Source organism: Tarenaya hassleriana, unplaced genomic scaffold, assembly GCF_000463585.1.
Source record: "Tarenaya hassleriana unplaced genomic scaffold, ASM46358v1 Cleome132, whole genome shotgun sequence".
Classification (NCBI taxonomy): Eukaryota; Viridiplantae; Streptophyta; class Magnoliopsida; order Brassicales; family Cleomaceae; genus Tarenaya; species Tarenaya hassleriana.
The window spans coordinates 135,795-157,286 of NW_010963717.1; the positions used below are offsets into that span (position 1 = coordinate 135,795).

The 21,492-nt window shown below is 34.1% G+C and overlaps 1 protein-coding gene, 2 long non-coding RNA genes and 1 pseudogene across 6 annotated transcripts in view; 1 reads left to right on the forward strand and 3 right to left on the reverse strand.

The window, feature by feature from the left end:
* The window catches only part of LOC104807940, a 7,373-nt gene extending 4,953 nt beyond the window's left edge, over positions 1 to 2,420 (forward strand). Inside the window, exon 3 of the long non-coding RNA XR_770877.1 lies at positions 2,002 to 2,420. This is a non-coding gene — a long non-coding RNA (uncharacterized LOC104807940). The remainder of the gene's footprint in view (positions 1 to 2,001) is intronic.
* Positions 2,421 to 2,637: 217 nt separating this feature from the next.
* LOC104807937 lies at positions 2,638 to 3,464 on the reverse strand. The gene is made up of 2 exons (XR_770876.2): positions 3,007 to 3,464; positions 2,638 to 2,843 (listed from the first exon to the last, which is right to left on the reverse strand). It is a non-coding gene; the product is annotated as an uncharacterized LOC104807937 (long non-coding RNA).
* Positions 3,465 to 3,664: 200 nt separating this feature from the next.
* Positions 3,665 to 7,268, reverse strand: LOC104807936. 4 transcript variants are annotated; one of them, XM_010533390.2, is made up of 9 exons: positions 7,239 to 7,268; positions 6,992 to 7,064; positions 6,330 to 6,447; positions 5,396 to 5,542; positions 5,248 to 5,291; positions 4,687 to 4,801; positions 4,495 to 4,571; positions 4,201 to 4,268; positions 3,665 to 3,970 (listed from the first exon to the last, which is right to left on the reverse strand). In XM_010533390.2, exons 3-9 carry the CDS (start codon positions 6,331 to 6,333, stop codon positions 3,769 to 3,771), a joined length of 657 nt encoding a protein of 218 aa, XP_010531692.1. In that variant the 5' UTR covers positions 6,334 to 6,447; positions 6,992 to 7,064; positions 7,239 to 7,268; the 3' UTR covers positions 3,665 to 3,768. The 4 variants fall into 4 exon arrangements, 3 of the variants coding, with proteins under 3 accessions (XP_010531692.1, XP_010531691.1, XP_010531693.1); XM_010533389.1 differs by lacking the exon at positions 7,239 to 7,268 and having other exon boundaries at positions 6,992 to 7,238; XM_010533391.1 differs by lacking the exon at positions 7,239 to 7,268 and having other exon boundaries at positions 6,997 to 7,232.
* A 1,079-nt stretch (positions 7,269 to 8,347) lies between these two features.
* On the reverse strand, positions 8,348 to 10,289 carry LOC104807935 (annotated as a pseudogene).
* Positions 10,290 to 21,492: the final 11,203 nt, after the last annotated feature.

Below are 21,492 nucleotides of genomic sequence, written 5' to 3' on the forward strand. Positions count from 1 at the left end.
CTGCTGAAATTCAGATTTTGGCCTTTATTCATGTGATGTTGATTGCGCTTGGCTTTTTCCTCGTCAAGTAGGTCTCAACTCTAATACACACACACACCATTAGATTGTCCTACGGTGGAAATTAATCCTTATCCCTTTAGCGACCCTCTGTTTTTGTCATGTTTATTGTAAAGGTCACATGACACATGAAAAGTGGAAGGCATGGATGAGTATGAAAATTAACTCCAACAGGTATCTTTTTTTTTAATTTAAAATTTTAAATACGACATAAAGCAGCAGATATAATCTTTCTTTAAGTAAAATAGAGCGCAATTTCTTGAATCTGTCTCAGAAGTTTCTTGCGTGTAGCATTTTGAAATCTTTATATAAATACCCATTTTGTGGTGTTTACTTCTTAATGCTACATGATTGTTCTTTATGATTGTTCAGGTACGCTTAGCTTTCCTACCTATACCCACAGTCCTTACTGTCGTGTGTATCTTTGAGCTAGGTAATATATTTGTATCCTGTAATCATGTTTGTTTTTTCGAAGAACAGGACAATATACATACGTAAGGCATGACCATGAAAAGAAATCATATATCAGGATTCCTAGTTCGTATGTGGTACTGTTTTCCTGAGAATAGGGATTAAATTCTGGCGGTAGATGCCGTTCCTCTCGGAGAGTCAAATCTCATTTCATTTCCACGATTTTAAATTTTCAAATTTGCGTGGCCGTGGAAGGTAGTGTAAGTGATTTGAGCCTTAATTTGGAAGAATGCAGGAAAAAGGACTAGCATGTGGACCTGTTCTTACTCCTGCAAATATCCAAGTTGTGTCTTGTCTTTTAGCTTTTTGCCATTGGTCCCCCTTCCAAGCTTGTGTTGGTCCTTGGGTTGCTAGCTTTCTTGGTTTTTCTCTTTTTGATCCTTTTCATACCTCTCTTTTCTTTATTCTTTCATTGGGTGCTTGTGAACATTGCCTAATCAACACGGTTGATCTCTTTTAATTAGGGCTGTGCAACTGCTGTTTGAGTTTTGTTAGGGTATAAGGCAGATATTCTTTTCGTTTAGGGTACCCTAAACGTGATATCCACAACCCATGATATTTTAGTAACACCTACCTAGAGTATTATTCTAAATTCGTTCCATATTGGAAACTGTTTGATACTAACTCATGTCTGTGTACAGTTGTGCTCTGCCTACCCTTGATGGTGAAGTTGCTTGCTGCATTTAGCAGAATCAGAAATTTCTGGCTTTTACCAGAATTTGTTTGCACCTATATAATCCTGCTTGCGTTTAAATGCAGCCCCGACACAATCCGCACTGTCAAAATCTCCAGTGGGGAGGGAGTTTATTGTTAGCTTTGGTCCAACTAGCTTCTTGCCCCAATGCTGGGTTATCATAGAAATCTTCTATGTTGTTCGTTCATGGTGACTATTAAGTGGGTTGGGTTGGTCTGTCTGCAGTTGAAGAAGTAATATTGGTTGAAGTGTGTTCATATCAGTGAGTTTCTAATGGTCAGACCGGCCTGCACATAGATAGAGCCTACCAAGAGCGGTCTGCTGGCTCTGAATCTTGAGATATGTCTGTCCATGTCATGTGGATAAGGCTCTTGTATGCCATGTCGTGTACATTATCAACTTCGTGATAAGTAGAAAGCTAAGAGGGAGAAGATAAGGCAGGCAGTTTATCCGCCAAAAATATCTAATCGGAAGCTTCCGAGGATATTCTCTCCTTAAGATATTATGAACGTCTCTTCTGCTGATATTTTCTTTTCTGTGCCTATCTTCTGTGTCTGTGATTTTCAAATGTCCCTTTCATATGCCCTTATAACTGACAAAAAAAAAAAGGGATCCCTGAACATATCCCAAGCAGCATCATAGATAGATACTGAACTCTGTCGTGATTTTATTTGTATCCGAGTCTAGTAGTAAGTTGCTTACGAGTAAATATTACACGATTTTGTTTTGCATCAAGATCTAGAACCAGAGGTGAAGATATCTGACAACGTCTGTTGTAGGGGACCCAGCTGGATGTGGGGGGTTTGTCCACGGAGAAACACAATGTGTGGAGAGCGGCCTTCCATTCGAACTGGATTATCGGCAGCTGACCGTGTCACAGAATCTGGCCGTGAGGTAACATATAGAATTATAGAAAGTGATGAATCAATCAATTAGGGCCTTGATTAGGAGGCGTACTTAGATTGTGAATTGAATGTCTGACCTCTTGGTAATGGTAAAACAGATATTTTCTGTATGTGTTATATATGCTTTAGATTCACGACTGATAATGAATGTACGTGGTAGGTTGCAATTTATAAAATCGTTTTAGATGGGTACGTCTTTGAATCTATGGCTGAATTTAGTAACTTGGACTCTCCACTAAATTGGTGGACTGGAACAGTGTTATTGGAGTTGTCCTAAAAGTTTTATTATGATTAGTTTGTGCCTGTAAATGTTGAGACTTTGTGAAAGATTTGTCGAGAAACCCATTGCCCACATCCACTTTGTGAACTTTGTGTGCTTCTCCAATTACCAACAATCCAGTTCTTTGACAATAGATAAAAATAGGGCACATGACCAGATCAGTCGTTGATGAAAGACAAAATCAGATCAAACCCATAAAAAAAATGCATATTGACGCCCACTCCACCTCATCAGAATTCCAGAGAGTTTCTTCCTCAATCCCCATTCATTGTGTTCAACATGTCACGAATCTCAGTACATTTTACCAAAACCCAGATACTGATTGTCGGAATTTCCCTTAAATTTCGCACCGAGAGGATTCCCTTACCTCTGATCTCATCGCGATCCCTCTGCTCTTCACCGGACACTAAATGCGATCATTCCCTCGTCCAGATAGCTCAGGAGAGAAAAACACAAACGGATCGGTAAACCAAAATGAAAGAACAGAGCATCAAAGGGACGCCTCTAAACTTTAAAAGAACAGATTCGATAAACGCAACGACGATAAGTGGAAATCATCAACAATACAACGCAATTCGGAATAGGATCGGTACACGCACCTCAGCTCAGGTAGATCTGGATCTTCCGTCCCGCTCGCTTTCATAGTCATCGTCGATCGCGACCAAGCCTTTGATTAGTAGAGAGGGGGAAGAATGAAATCCCATTTTCGGTATTAACTCCTTATAAAGTAGAAAATGTGTTGCCCACGCGCACCTTCTTTCCTAATTGGTCGATTTGGCGATTTTAGCCAAATTCTCCTGGACTATAGTATGGCAATTTTGGGTCCGTGGCGTCCACGCGCCAAAGTGGCGCGTCAAGCTCCTGGCGCTCATAAAAATAACTGTCTGGTACGAACGAAGTTTGCCCACGCGCACATTCTCTTCGGCTCCCACGAATTGTGGATTTTCGCCCAAAATCCCTGATGGATAGTATTGCAATTTTGGGGCGGTGACGTCCACGCGCAAGAGTAGCGCGTGAACCCTCGCTTGCTCTATCTGATTTTGGCCACAACTGATGACGTCTGTTTTCGCCCCCACAAATTCTCAAGCGGTTAATACTTTTTTATTTTCTAAGGTTTATTTTTTTTTTCCAAATTACATGCGTGCGCGCGCACAGAATCACGATTAAAAAGACGAAAAGTTTGAAAATTTTTACGGCCACCGAATCTATAATTTTTTTTAGTAGACAGTTGTGCATAAAAAAAAAACACTCTTAGAATGAGGGTGGGTTACTATGTTCTCCAAATATTTACTGTAACATGTACGTATCGTGCAACAATTAAAAAAAAATAGAATGAAGGAAGACAAAATCAATCCAGCGTATTAAGTAATAATACACAACACACACACTGCCATATTTATTACAAGGAAGACAAAATAAAAAAAAAATTGAAAAAAAAACATTGTTTTTAAGTAAAAGAGGTACCCTTTATTATCAGGAAGGAGAGGCGTGTAATGGATCTCCAAAATCAGAATCTCGTCACAAAGTCGAAGACCACATCTTTCTACTCTTTCACCCTCATTCCTGACAGCAATTTTTTTTTTTTTAAATTTAACAACCGGTTTCTGGATATTGTTTCATAGGGTATTAGTCAGTAGAGGGCAAGTTCTTTGATTATTTTAAAAATAATTATAAAAAAAAAGCCACAAAAGTTTGCCCTAGAACCAATAATAAAAGTGCAGAATATAAAGAGGCTTGACTAACATTTACTAGTGTGGAAGAGAAGATATAACAGCGAGTGAGAAACCACTTACAAGGTCGTATATCCCACGAGGAAGGTAGAAAAAGCTGCAGCATTTGGAGGATGGCCACCACCACAAATCTGCCATAACAAGAGAAATGTTTTGGTACGTGGATCGTTTTTCATCAATGGATACAATTCCTTGGGGCAATGCCCCCAACACCAAGGAAATGTATTGACATCAGATCAATTATACTAAAGATAGTAAAGTGGCATGAAGCAGAATTCCAATAGCAAGGAATATGCGCATCACATTGTGGCCTGCTTATTAGCATAAACGGTTTTGAAAGATGGAGAAGGGAATTACCTGATTTTTTGCACACTGGCCTTCAGATTCCGGCTCGCTGCTCCAGGATTTTTGCACACTGGCCTTCACATTGTGGTCTGCTTATGCATCTTATCCATATCAGAACAGTACAATATAACCCACACATATAAAGACAAGCTAGGTAACTAACAGGAAACATGAATCAGGAATTTCAAATCATAGCTGCCTAACCTGTAATACCATTATTCTTTTCTTGGTCACCATGATGACGCGCTTGTATGGAACAATGAAATGCTCTACGCAGTAGCCCGGCAGCACAAATTTCGAGGGTTCCCTGAAGAACCATCTGGGAGTAAAGAACAGAAATGAGTGGCAAGCTAGACGAAAAAAATATATACATAATGGTCAGAACGCAAAGGAATATAATGTTGGACTTGATTGGCTGTCGCTTCAGCTGAAGGCTTTTGGTCATGACCAAGGGTTTATCCCGTTTCTTTTCAAACATTGAGCTTTTCGGTTAAGCTGTGGATTTTAGCATGAGGTAAGTGTTTAAGGTTTTTTGGCTTTTGGCTTTCCTGGATATAAGAATTCTCTAAATTTGTAAACTTTTTTTTAACTTCTAATTTTTACATCTTCTTTTAGATATAGTTTATAAGAGAGATTTATTAAAATTAAGAAATTTTCTAAACATGAGGTTTGTTTTAATTGTTTCAAAGGGTGAAGCCCATATAAGATCTCTGGCAAAGCAATAAAAAACTTAACTAGACGACAAGAGAAGAATTGTGGCAGTACCTGGCCAATAGCTTTCTTCTCATCACACTCCCTGAGTACACAATCTGCATGAATAACTTGGGGTTTTCTAATTCTCTCCAATGCATCTGGTACAACTAGCACCAATTCCAGTAACCGTCAATGAGAAAACATCTGATGCACCACTCACTGGATGGACGATGAATCCTGTGAAAGCACGTCCCCCCATCCCACGGGTGAATCCCGAATGACCATTCTGTCTGGCACTCTCCACAGGCTTCGATTCTTTGAAAATTTGCATCGTCTAAACCAATGATTCTCCATGACCAAACCTGGTCTATTTTGAGAACTCTTTAAAGTTTAAACAAACAGCCAAAGTGACGTATACATGGGAACAGTGGCTACCTGTCTTTCTCACAGTAGGAATTGACCATCAGTTGAACAAATATTGAGTTACATGAGTATATATATTGCATTAGGAACAAGTATCTCAAACTTAGCCGGTAGTATCAACCTTCAAATTACCTAAAAATTAAACTCCAGAAATCAGAACTAGTCATATACTATTATAGACTGCAGGAGTTGACACCGTAAGAAGGTATTTTGAATTTTCAAGGATGATAGACCTAACCAGAATTTTAAACACATTGCCAACAGCAGATAGAATGGTACTCACACACCGAGAACTACATGAGATCTTTGAGCAGGTGCTGTTTCTATCTTTCTAGTGAGATTTTGATCCTTACTTCTGAAACATCTATGAGGCCGATCTGCTCAGTAATCATATAGAACCCCCGAAAAATATCATGATTTGATTCCCAGTATGGGATTTGCATGATGAATTGCATGCCCTAATGGAACAAGTAAAACAGACTGAGTAATACTTTATTCAAATCTCAGGACCAACTCAGGCGGCGCAAGAACTCTTGGGGATGTGATCCAACTGAAGATTATTGTAGAAATCAGCTGAAGCCCAAATGATAGGCTCATGAATGTTTACTCTCCAAGTATTCTGTCACCCGCAAATCGAATTTCATGTCCATAAATCGAGCATGTGCTTGAGATGGTACACTAAGAGTTGAATTTAAGTATGATAAAGATTAACATGAGTAGAATATACACACCCATACATAGACGTATGGATAGACTTGGATGCCCGCAGTTTCATTATCTTAAGCATTGGTTGATGTTTATCTCCAGTGTTATCTGGTGCCAACAGTATGGAAGATGACACCATATCACCTAAAAGGAAAAATGCGCTTTCATTTTTCACATGAGTATATATAAAAAGGAAGTACCAATTTCACAAATTTTAGGGTATGGAAGATGACACCATATCACCTAAAATTAATAAATGTTACTTATGCCATAAGTAACATAAAGATGAGTACTGTCAGATAACACCATCACCCCCCCTAAAATCAGACATTTCAAAGCTTAAGATGAAACTTTACTTCTAGTTCCCTAAACAATTCGAACTCCGCTACACCTTTTTCCATGTCTAAATTAGAAACGCCAGAATGATCACCAGTTTCGATCTTAGCATCCAGGAATTTCTGACCATAGGGATCTTCCAAGCAGAAGAATTCGAACAAAAACCAAGATCGAAAAAACTAATGTCGGATCAATTCTTCCAACTAAATGGAAACGAACCAAAACTCCGACAAATTCCGCAGTCATTTACAACAGATCATGGTGTTCCAGTTCAGTCGCTACCGTATTAACCTAATTGCGCTTCGAAATCAACTTTGAACGGAAACACAAATCTGGAAATACGCAATCTCACCTTACCAAACGCTGGCCTTCAAAGCTTCCCCAAGCTTCTCTGCAACAAGTATGCGATCTGATCCTCAAACATCCTCGAATTCCAGTAAGCAAAAATCTCAGATCAAACCAAATTTAAGAGAATCGGAAATCAAACAAACGTAGACCGTATATAATCGCACAGGAGCACGACAGAGAAAAACCCTAAACGAGTAGAATTGGGGAAACAGAAGATCTGAAAAGAAACGAAACGCGAACTGGGGAATCACCAGAGTTCGATCGGGGTGGAAATTAACCGCTGGGGAAGGGGAAATTATCACCTGCGGGTAAGCTCGCGGAGACAGCTGGATTCTTGCCACGTGTATCGTAAAGTCAGGTGATCTGCACGTGACAGGCCCATTAATGTTACGGCCCGCTTTATCAATCCCATATTTTTGGGCCTCAAAGTGAGCCCATTAAGAAGAGGAGGCATCATCTTCCCTGCAATATAAAAAAAAATAAAGACATTATAGAAATTCTTGTTGTTTGCAGAGATTGGGGCATCATTTTATTTGAAGGACGAAAAAAAAATCAATTTTATATTTTTCCCAACTATAGATTTAAAAACAAGCATGAGATTAACCTAAACAAAAAAAAACATTGAAATTCAATTTTTTATATATATTCCCAATGCGTTGAAAAATAAAAATAAAAATTAGTGGTGTCATCCATGCATGCTTGCATATGCAGACTTTGCATAGAAGAATGTGGTGGATAAAGGCATGAGAGGCCATGTGACATCCAAATCTGAATCCAGCTTTGCTTTACACACATATGCATCACACACACATATATATATATATATGTATGTATATATATAGCATTAAGATTTTTTTTTCTTGATTTTTCCCTTTTATATCGAATGTAACTAAACTGTTAGATGATCTAATCATAATATATATATATATATATATATCCATTGAATATTTGTCCGAATTTAGGTTTTGATTAGATGTGAAGTCACAAGAATATAGCTGGATGGTGATCGATCATTAGTGTGGTTTCACCTAAACTACATCTAATTACCATCGACAGTTCAAAAGTGACAAATCTCAGGCGCATACGAACAGGGAAAAAAAATCTAAATTTAAAAATTAAAAACTGACAAAAATAATAATAATTACACAAACCGATGTGAATATCGTCTAATCATGGAAAGCATACGTTAGTAGTTTCGGTGTGAAGGAAACTATGATACTTGTCCATAATACGATATGATCTTCAATTATTGATCTGTTGAATAAAATATAACCAATAAATTAGACCGTAGTAATACAGACTATGCAATAAAACGAAATTATAACATAAATATATATATATATATATATGGTCGAGCCAATGAAAAGGGCTAAAAGAAAAAGACTAAAATCGTATATTATATGATTATTTCGGTTCCCCATTAAAATTTTATGTACCATGAAAAGAACATTATGGGCCTGAAATTGGGCCCATTTAGCAAAGAACAGCTTCGACGCTTGAATTCCTCAGCGTAAGACAAACCGGGCAGGCGAGAGCTGACCGGTCACACTCCGGGCAGAGACACAGATGCCGACACGGCAACAGAACCACCGTCGCCGCCCTTCCCCGGCAAGCTTTACACGGCAGAGATGACGTCATCATTCCCGTCGCCCTGTCTGGGTCCACGTAAGCAGACTCAGCGTCCTCCGTCCCGGGCTCTGACCCGCTTCCTCCGCCGCCGGCGCACATTAGCCCCTCTGCCACCGCCTTGTTATCATGCGCCACCGCTAGCTGGAGCTGCGCCTGGAGCGACGCGGCGGCGGCTTCGTGGGCCCGGGCTCTGGCCTGCCATGCCTGCGCCTCCGCCGACGCTTGAATTCCTCAGCGTAAGACAAACCGGGCAGGCGAGAGCTGACCGGTCACACTCCGGGCAGAGACACAGATGCCGACACGGCAACAGAACCACCGTCGCCGCCCTTCCCCGGCAAGCTTTACACGGCAGAGATGACGTCATCATTCCCGTCGCCCTGTCTGGGTCCACGTAAGCAGACTCAGCGTCCTCCGTCCCGGGCTCTGACCCGCTTCCTCCGCCGCCGGCGCACATTAGCCCCTCTGCCACCGCCTTGTTATCATGCGCCACCGCTAGCTGGAGCTGCGCCTGGAGCGACGCGGCGGCGGCTTCGTGAGCCCGGGCTCTGGCCTGCCATGCCTGAGCCTCCGCCGACAACTGGGCCGCACGCGACTCCAGCTCCTCGCGGCGGCGCGTGGCTCTCTCGACCTCAGCCTCCTTCTCCCTTAGCTTTCTCGACAGGGGCTCCTCCACCGCGCGAAGAAGCGCACTGTAGTGCATCTGCCTCTTCTCCGCTAACGTGCGCCTCAGCTCCTCCGCCTGTATAAAGTTTTCGCATTTCCGGATCAGAAAAGATAGAAAAAATCACAACCCAATTCGTTTTAGAAGGATTCGAAACCTGGGCATGGAGAAACTCGTCGAGTTCTTCCCGTTGCCGGCTGATCTGTGCGGCGAAATCTTCAGACAACACAGGCAATAACCCAGGAGATGAACTCGATACAAGATTGTGATTCTCGTATCTGAACTGCTGATGAAGCCGAGTGTTCAAATTCTGCGGCTGGGCTTCGCGGAGACCGGTGGAGACGATGTTCGACGCTTGCGCCGGCGCCGGAGGCCGGTGATAATACTGGTTGTGTAAGAGAGAAAGGTCTATAACTTGAGGAGACTGAGATTGCAGAGAAAATTGGTGACTGTTCATCTGAGCCGCCGTCGGCTCTCTTCCTCGTTTCCTCGGATTAGAACCTATACACACACATATACGCACAGATGTATATGAAACATCTTCGAATGCACATCCGGGGGTAAGAAATTATCAAACTTTACGAACCTCCATTGTTGAACAACATGTGGGTTTGATCCAGAAAATCTCCCTTTTGAGGCTGCAATGAGAAATCCTGCCCCTCTTGCCCGTTTCTGCCCGGAGGAAAATCAATACAGAGACTTCAATCCGAATCCGGATGATTCAAACAGAAAAAGATTACAATTTTTTTTAAAAAAAAAAAAGAACAAAAAAAGAACCTGTTGAGGAAGAGGATATTCGAGGGGTGTTGAGCTTGAACGGCCATGGCGTTTCGATTACGATGTGAAGAGAATATAACGTTAAGGAAAAAACGACGAACAACGACAACAAGGCCTAATGATCCAACATCATCACCATCATCATCATCATCATCATCATCACCATCATCTTCTTCTTAAAGACTTTGAACTCTGTGTCCGGTTTTTTTTTTTTTTTTTTTTTTTTGCTGTCTATCCTCTGGTTTCCCTCTCTATATACGTATATAAAGAAGAGAGAGAGAGAAGCAATGGAATGGAACGAGTCGTTCTTTGATTCTCTTTTTTTTTTAAAAAAAAAAAGGTTTCAATTCTTTTTTTTTCCTTTTATTTGTTTTTATTTTATTTTTTTTGAGGTATGGTTTGGTTTGGTCTTTGCTTCTCTTGCTCTTTCTTGTTCTTCTTCGCGTGGGGTATGCTTTGGCTTTTCTTCAGGACGACTCTCCCCCTCCCTCCCTCCCTCTCTCTCTCTCTCTCTCTCTCTATCTCTCTCTCTCTCTCTCTCCGTTCAACCACGCCATTACTCTCGCGAATTCCGAAAAAAAAAAGGAAAAAAAATAAAGAGGAGACGGAATTTCCAATTTACGGGGCATTATTTTTGGACCGGTGAGTCATATAACAAAGCTGATTAAGGAACTAAATATTTTTTATAAACTGGCAAAATGAAATTAAGGGGAAAGTGAAAGGTGGGATTGTTGAATAAAATCTACCAGCTACCATATATCTTTGTATTCATTTATGTAAAATGGGTGAATAACAAGTAAACCAAATTAATGATTTTCGCCAAGTAGACAAGAATATCGCTAGAATTTTTAGATTCCTAATTTTTTTTTGTTAACTAAAATATGCAAATAACAAATTAGATATCTATATATATATATATTCTATATAGACAATATGATTGTGCAAAATTGGTAAATAGCATTGTTTTTTCTGTTAATTCCATTAACAATTATAATTATTTTAATTTTATTTTAAAGTTATAAAAAAAATTACTTTGCAGCTTTTAGTAGCCAGTGGGTTGTCTAGTTCGGTTTCATATAACATGGTCGATAGTCAAAAGGAAAATTATCGAAATCAATTGCACATTGTGTAAAAAAAAGGAAGAAAACGATTACGCCCCAATTTAATATATAGAATTCTATATAAATATATGCCTTTTATTTTCTTTAACTAGATTATAATATATATATATGTAGTAAAATAACAAAAAATATTTTAGGTACAATTTGGCATAATTCCCACAGATAAGAATGGAGTAAGAAATTATCTACATTATTTACCATTGTCTAGTTTTATAAAAAAAAATAATTAATATAACTGAATTTAACAAATAAAAATATATATGCATTTTTAAATGTTTCTTTACTTAGCACATTAGATCACATAATTAGATCATTAGACAGCAACCCCTGCCTACCCACCTTTTTTTTTAATTATTTAATTGATTTAAATTTTTTTGGTTGATTGTTGGTTAAAATTTGATTAACCCTAAACCCCACACCGCCCATCTCGTCACCTTATTTTTGAATTTTTTTTTTGTATTTTTTTCCAAATTTTTCTTTCACATAAAACCAAAATTACTTTGTAAATTGATATGTAAATAAATATCCAAATTAATTGGCATTATATCAAAAATACTCTTAATTTGCTATTTCTATTTCAACACCTACCCTTGTAACCATGTGACCAATGTGACTGAAAGATAGTATGGTCACATTTTGATTTTATCGATTATAACTTTAAATTTTTGGTGATCACACTAATTCATTATGTTTATACCTTGTATATCTTGTCACATTGGTCACATGGTCACAAGGGTAGGTCTTGAAGTAGAAATATCAAAGTAAGGATATTTTTGATAAGGCCCTTATTAATTGTAAACACCTCGGTAGGTCTTCTCCGATTTGAAAAAAAAAAAGATTAAAGCGTACGAAATATTTATTTTCGGAAGAAATAATGTCTAACGATTTATAACTATAATTATTTTTTTTGTTAAAAATATAAATAATTTTTTTTCTTGGATGCATATTACAAATCGCTTGCAATGTTAAGTTGCCATCCACGTGAGTTGAATTATACCAACAAATAACGTGAAATGACTAATTAGACCCTGCAAAATTTTCCTTTCAAATATAAAGGGCGTGTAAAGAGAGAGAGAGTCGGGATTTCTGTAAGGTAAGGTTTGACGAAATCATTTGTATATTAGGTGTGACAATAATAATAATAATAATAATAATAATAATAATAATAATAATAATAATTATAATTATAATTATAATAATTATTATTATTATAATTCAAAACTTAAAACGAGGCCTTTGAGTTGTTTGTCTCAACCAACTCTTCGAAATTTTCCAGTTGGTTTGCAGAATGAATCATCGCCATCATCACTATATATATATATATATACACACACTCCCTCCGTTTTATTTTAGATATAATTTAGAATTTAAACACACAAATTAAGAATAATAATAATTTATCCAAAATATATACAATATTCAAATATTATTAATTAGGGATAAATTTTAAAAAAAAATATTAAAAATTACGTGAAAAAAATCAAAGCGTCGCTTATTTTAAAATAAAAATATTATTGTAAAACGTTATTTAAACTAAAACGGAAGAAGTGTGTGTATATATATATATTGAAAAATTCAAGATAATTAGTTGATATGCATATGAATACACATATGGTTTTAATTTTTTTTTATTTTGGGGAAATTAAAACGAATAAGAAAATATAAAATAAAAATGAATGTGAAAGAAAGAGTGGGTGGTGGTACTATCACGCAACTGATTCTTGCGCTTCGGTCCCATCCCATCATCACCGTCTCCTTATCCCTCGTTGCAATTAATTAACTTAATCACTTGTGCTTAAATTAATTATTTAATGTATTAATTATATAGAATAATGATCTATTTATTCGTGCATTTGTTCATCGTTTTTTTTATAAAAAAAATACATCGATTTCTACATCCTCATCACAATAATGTCGTCAAGGAAAAGAATCATGTTTCCTCTTTTTCATAGCCTTTTATCTCGAAAATATTACATGACAAACCTAACTTTTAACCCAAGTTTTAAACCAAAAAAAAAACTTTTAACCCAAGTTGGCTTACTCGGTCCTCTGAGAGATTAGTCGGATCAAAGACCCCGTGAACTTCCGGATTATCAAAAAAAAAAAAACTTTAAAACAATATACACACCAACCATAAATGTAGAAAAGCGTTTTTTTCGAATATTATTTATTATTTGTTGTGATTATTTTATTTTATTTTATAGACAAGATATATAATACCTAATATTCTCATCGTTTTAATCAGTAACTATTCTTCCATTTCTAAATTTTAATATAATTATATGAACTGAGAGAAAAAAAATCTCATATTATATCCCTAGAATATATTTTTTATCAAGCGAATTATCTGAAAATAACCTTATAAATAATATATATTAATTTTCCAAGGATATTAACCCTATGATCGATGAATACTAATAGGATTTTGGGTAAGCATTCTTGATCACATTATCAAAAGACATTATGAAGAACTTGCATGTATGATATATAAACATGTTTATATACAAATATATACATATATATATATACACACACACACAACACTCATATTTAGGTTACTAGCACTTAAGTCATGTATATAGGTCATGATTAATCTTAATTTCTCAAATTAATTTATATAAAATAATAATGACAATTAAATTTATTTTAAAAATATACCAATAGAAACAATATGTGTTTTTCATCATAATATATATTAATGTTTATGATGAGAAGAAAAAGCTAATTTGATTGCAAAGAGGAACATAAATGTATACGTACATATATATACATACATATATACACACACATACGATGAACCGTAAGAAATTGAAAGGGGTTCTATAAGATTCCTTCTTAGTGTCCTCTTATACATGACTAAACGATTTTATAACTTTTCTCATTGCGTTGTCGACATTTTTAGGGAATCTTTCGTAAATAAAACCCAAACAAAATGGAGACAACACACAATTGATATATATATATATATATATATATATATATATATATATATTTTCAATATGTTATCACCAATAATATAATTATATTTTCCTGAAAATAATAGTCCCTAATTAGTTTTTGAAAACGATATTAAATATATATATACACACAATTATTCGATTTGTGACCGGGTTATATTATAAGAATTATGTTATATATTTTATGGAAGACGTTGGGATTTTATTTTATTTTATTTTATTTTTGTTAAAGTATTTTATTTTATTTTTAACCTTACGATATAAAATAATTAGAACGAGGACCTGAAAACGAACGAACATGAACACGTGATTGGAGCAGACAGGCACATTTGGGGAGCTTCGAAATGATCAAAGGCATTAAATCTGTTTTATGAAATAATTTTATAATTCATAATATATAAATAATAATATTTTGTGGTGATATAACATCACGAAGCCCACGAAATTGATGTTTTTCTAATTGGTCGGTCTTATTTACATTTTAATTAGGGTGGTCATTTCGGTTATTAACCGAATTGAACAAGATATAACCGTATCTAAATTAAACCCGATATCAAAACTGAACGGTTATGATTTTTTTAAATATTAAAAAATTGAACCAAACCAAAAAAAATAATAAAAAATAATCAATAATTTCTTTGAAAAAATGAATTTTTTACCGAACCGAAGTTTATATAAAAAATAAATAGATATAGTTTTTTTATAAGGAAATAACCGAACTCGAATATAACTAACATGAATCCGAACCGAAACCCGAAATGACCAACCTACTTTTAAATTTTAATAATCTAAAAAATACATGATCATTTATCACTAAGCTTTTTTTTTCTGGTTTAGAAATTTTATCATATTAAATGCAAATTATTCTGTCGATTAAAAACAGCATTTAAAAAATCAAGGGCATTTTCGAAAACGAAAAAACAGGTCCAATAGATGAATATAATAAAAGGCGATTTTCTTTATTTATATTTGTCGAAATATTACGTGGATTAGTTTGAAGAGATAAAATCCATTTAATTATATGAATTTTAATAGATAATATCGTAACAGCTTGATCGTGTCGTGGAAATTCTTATGGCTTGTGAGGCCACGAAAAATACCAAATACAAGTGTCGCAGCAACGTATACGTACACAGAAAGTGATACCTGCGTATATATATACACGTACGTAAATACATATATACATACAAATATACAATGACTTCGACGTTAATTAAGTCTTGTCCGACCATCTTTAATGCAAACAAGGATACTGTTGTAAGTGAAAACCAACATTAAAATTAAAATTATCTAATTTTTCCCAAATTATATACGTGTTAGACGAACTTAGATATAAGAAACCAACATTAAAATTATTTAACAACCGATATATAAATTAAGATTTTTGTAACTTCAAATGAGTATATTAACTATATTGATATTGGGGAAAAAAATCTTAAAAATATTTCGATTTGGTAACATATGAATATACGAGTTGGATAAATAGAATGCAATCGCTGTGGTCCTTGCGAAACCACACCGACGTATTTCAGAAAAAAAATTTGGCAAACAAAAATTATTTTGATTTAACGAAAATTATATCCCCGTTTTAAAAAAATAATAATTATGTTGGAAGATAAGTAATGGTCCATGTTAAAACGAAAGGGTGCACAATCGGTCACTATACATACACACACACATATATATATATATTATATGGTAATAGATCCGGAAAATATTTAAAAAAAATATAGCGTAGTGGAAATAATTTCAAATGCATTACCAAATAAAAATATATAAACTTTTTATAATTTATAGTGGCTAAATACATTAATTATCCATCAAATATACTCATATTTACATATACATATAACGTATGTGCAAACGTATAAATCGGCTCAAGGAGGAAACGGAAGAATTTACCTTTTGTTTCATAATATAATGGAATTCCAACTATGTTTCTTTATATATTATAATATATATGTATATATATATATATTCCACCCATTTAATTCTAAAAAGGTATTTATTTCGTATTAAAACTTTAAAAATTCAAAATGATATCAATGTCCTCGTCCAATCGATTATTTACACTGAATAATTTGCATTTTTTTAATTTTTTTTAAAATAATCTCGGTTTTTATAGGTTTCTATTTGTAATTTTCATCATTTTTGCCCTTTCCTAATTCTTTCCTTTTTTTCTCTCTAAAATCTTAACCTCGTTTCTACCTTCTTTTTTAATATTTTTTTTTTCAAAACCTATTGATTTTTTTAAAAATTTTCAAAAAAATTACAACGAAACCACATAATTTTAAAATTAAGTATCTTTTTTAATTATATCGACCAGAATAAGAATTATATGCGTGTATATATATATATATACACGCATATATATAGGTGGTGTAGTGAGGCACAACTCATATAGGAAAACGAGACGCATTGATAACATTCATGCGTCAGACACACACATGCGTTCCCAACAACGATCTCAATAATCTCTCACCTTTGTTTTTCCTTCTTTCGAATTTCTGGTTAGAATCCAAGAAGAAGAAGAAAAACAAAAAAAAAGCAAAAATTTTACCACCATCGAGACAATTATAATATATATATATATATATATATATATTATAAAATCTGAATATCTCCTTGTAAATTAATAGCCAAAATAATTATGCTAAATTACACGAATAGACCAAAAAAAAAGATTGTTTACCTGAATAAGTAAATAGTTTCGGTATGGTTTCTCATCAATAAATACGGTATTTCTGAACGGTTTTCTTTTAGAAAATCGAATTTTTTGAAACTGAATCGAATCGAACCAAATTTAAAAAATCAAAAATTTCTTAAGAATATCTATCTTTTTTAATAAAATCCGAAATCGAACCGAATATGATATAATAACCGATCGGTATATATTTTTATAAAACCAGAAGAACCAAACCGAACTAATTCCGAACCAAATACCGAAAAGTCCACCCTCAGTGAATAGCGCTCGAATCGAAAGAAAAGATTTGTTATAAATATATTGGTTTATATATAAAAAAATATTCCAACGAAAATCTACGTTGTCTTTTTTTTTGTTAAATTTGTCTTTTGCTATTATAGTTATATGAGGTTAGGCCGAAATAAATATTACGTGGACTAGAACAAGAACGAATCGTGGGGAGGAGCTTTATGAGTTGTGTGAGGAGGTGGAATCGAGAAAACCCACATGTATACGCACGGAATATATACGTATATATAAACATATATATATAATTATACATGCTTGACTTTAAAACACAGTGTGTGTATATATAGACATGAAATTATGTTTATGTAAATTTGAATGTGTTTAATGAGTTCCATTTTATTTCCTTAGGGAAATTTAGCTATTTGCTTTTTAAAATATTTCGCTAATAATTCGAAAGTTTATCGCACTTTCGGTCTACCTACACCTCACATAAAATTTAAGAAACTCATTTGAATATTTTCTCCCGAATTAAGGTGTCAATTTTACCCCGAAACCCAAAATCTGACCCGATCCTAAAAATAACGAGCTTAATTTGGGCCGGGATATTAAGGCCTGAAAAATTTCGAACTTTCAGACCGGGTTCATATCGTGCTTCGAATCGATCCGAAAGTCCGATTTTTTTATTATAAAAAGTAATAAAAAATAAATAAAAAATAACATTTGAAAGAACAAATTTAGCGGGTCGGTTCAGTCTGCTCCGATCCGAACCCAAGCCCAAAATATATAGAACCGGATTTCGAGTTTGGTGATATTGGGTTCATCTATGTTATATTTTCTACACCATATTATATATATATATGTAATGGATTCACATAAGACCAAACATTTCACGTGACTCTTTCGACTCGCGGATGCACGCTATCAATTTTACCTTCTTTGTATGTGTATAAATACATACGCACATATACGTATGTTAGTACATTCGTGAATATATTCGAACACCAAAAGTTACTAGCGACATGACGAAGACGTCAAATAGCAATTCTACTTTTATATTCGTGAATATTATAAGTCGGTATGTACTTTATATTATTGTGGCGTTTTTTTAATCCAAAATCTTATGCATCTTGAATTGAAAAAAAATTGTGATATAATTTGTAATAAAATTACACGATATTTGTAGCCTCTTGATAAGGATTTGTAACATTCGAGATTTCAAACTTTCAAGATTTTTTTATGCAATCTTAATTTTGATTTCATTATTAATTTAATACTTGGATAGTTAATCTGATAAAATAGAGACGCAAATCGTTTGTCACGTCCCGAGTTCGAAGTTCGAAGTTTAAGTTGGGGGAAAAAATATAAATTTAAATCACATGACTTGCTTTCGACCCCTATATTAATATAGGCGTTGGTCCAAGATATTCGGTTAAAAAAAATTGATTTTATTATTTAATTTTATATATTTTTATGTTATTTGAAGTAAAATCTTCTACTTTGTCTATGATTTTTTATTCTTGAAAATACCTAACTAATTTTTCATTTCCTTGATATTATTATTGCAAAAAAATATTTTTTTTGAAAAAATTAAAATTATGTATAATACATTTAAAACAGTTCAACCAGCGTTGTACAGTCGCACACACACATACATATATATACATATGTATCGTAAATATCGTGCATATATGTGTAACATAATTAATGTGCTTTCTGCAACTGTTTGCGCATATATAGGAGGTCCCGTACCTATGTGTGCTCCATGATAATGCATTGAAGTCATGTCATGCCATGGCATTCAATGACAGACCAGTCCTTCACTTCAAACTCCAAATCATGTTTTTTTTGCATTATCATTATAATAATATATATATATATTATATTATAACAATCGATCTAAAAATATATTTTAATTTAATGTATCTATCGATTAATTTTTACTGGGCGGAATGGGAACGGTTGGTAAATGTCAAGAAATATGATTATCGAAATGTATTTATGTATTCCAACCAATCTTCTAAAGTCCACCATAAAATCGGCACCACCACGACACATGTTACGTGCTTTAGTGGCTAAAATTAGGGGTGTCATTCCGAAGATTTTGAGCTCGGGTTTAGATTGGTCCGATTTTTTTCGGGTCTATATAGTCAAATCCAAAACCTGACTGTATAGACTTTGGATTCGAATTAGGTCGGATCGGTCACTCAAATTACTTTATAAATTTATTTATTTTTTATTATGATTTTTTTTGAAAAAATATTATCAAGTTTTCGAATCAAAGTCTGATTTGAGTTTGATGCAAAAGCCCGACCTTTTCCGAGCCGAAAAACTTAGGTTGGAAGCCCGACATGTTTCAAATGAACTCGGGTCAAACTTCGAATTTCGGACCTAAATTGACATCCCTACCTAAAATCATGCATGAATATCACCGATTACTTGTATCTTTTGACACCCAATTATTATTATTATTATTATTATTATTATTATTATTATTATTATTAAACGTCTCAGTCTATATTTCACAAATCAATCTATTTATAAACTTAAAATATTTGTAATAATTCGTATATAGCTACATAATTATTATATGCACAGCACGTACATATCCGTCGGTCCTTCCTTTTTACTATGTAGTGAAAGTAGGTAAATATGATCTTCAATTATTGTGATGGTTCGGACCGTTTCACATGTGAATTATGTGTGCCCAAAGTTATAGAGAACATATATTTTTTTTATAACTTATAGAGAACATATATTTCTTTATTTTTATTTTTTAACGATTTCACATAATTATTTTACGACGATAATACGTGCCTGGTTTAAATAAGACTATATATTATTTGATTTTTCCGCCAACAATCCGATTCATATATTTATAATGAATTATTCGTCTTATGATGCAACTAATTAGGGTTTCTATCAAATACTATTAATCTATTTTTTTAACGTTTGGTATATAATATTTTTATTTTCGTTTGATTATCTATACACGAATAAATTATTGATATATAGAGCCGCCTAATCATCAAAATCAACAACGGTGGTCTTAATTATTCGGACTAATTAACCAAACATGATTGACAGATCCCAGAAATAGTTTTGAAATTGTACAATATTATCAATTTATTTCATTTCTTTGTTTTGTCTTTGGACATGATTATCCAAGATAAGACGGTTCAATTGATCAGAGATATAATAAAATTTATTTTTAATCTGTATTAAGGTTTTTATCTGCAAAAAGACATTTGCATGAGTTTTTCCGATATTTTGAAAAGTATAGTTGGATCGAATATTCGATAATTTTTTTTTGGATAATCGGATGTTTTGAACCGAAATCCAGACTAATTTCGAGAACGGAAATAAATAATATGATTGAAATTATACTCCCATCTTCAACTTGAAGATCGAACTAAGAACGGAACAAATGTTTTGCATCCTCATTTCATCGATTGAATTATCCAAATTTTCGAATTATAAAAAGAAAAATCATGCATACTTTTGGTTCCACGTATATTGTCTACATGTGTTGCCATTAGAGGGATCTTATCCTCTCGTGGCTCTCTTTTTTCTCCATCTTTTCCACATACATATCCCATCTAAAACCGACCAATACTATATAACCTATTCTATTCTAATCAAATATTATATAGTATATAGTTTTGATATATATATATATATATATAGTCTTGCAATATTTGAATTGTTATAAAAAAAATATTTGGATCTCGAATATGGGTAGTTTGACCACGTTGAGAATTCAATCACACCATTCTAGAAATGTAACCAAACACTGGAATATATATATATATTATCGATTAAAAAAATTAAAGGGTATCCTTCTCTATAACTTGGAACACAAATAATTCACATGTGAAACGGCCCGAACCATCACAACGTATATTCTAATAAACGAGATGTGAAGATATGATATTATGATCGATGGGTATAGTTTAGATTTTTTTTTAATATAATGGAGATTTTGATGTATTGGTCCAATGAGATTAATTGGTCAGCTTCCATACGTAATGTTAGATAAAAACATAATATATATATATATATATATATATATATATATATATAAAATGGCATTTAATGTGGTTTATACATTAAGATAAATCAGCAATCAGTTAGGCAAACGGCATACAAATAAGAGAGAAAAGAAGGAAAGCATCATCATCATCATCACAATGAAATTGTAAACTTCTTTTTTTTTATAATAGAGAATCCCTAACTGCTATCATTCGGGCGCTATCATTCGGGCACGCTGACTAGGTAAATCTCCGATCCGGAAGCAGTCTTTGTATATAGACTATATAGATTCAGAAATTACCTCTCTCTCCACCAGTAAGGAATCGAACACTCAATCTCAAAGTAGAGTTATCTCATATCGTAAGTTTGACTATTCGTCCACGACATGCTGAGTTGAAA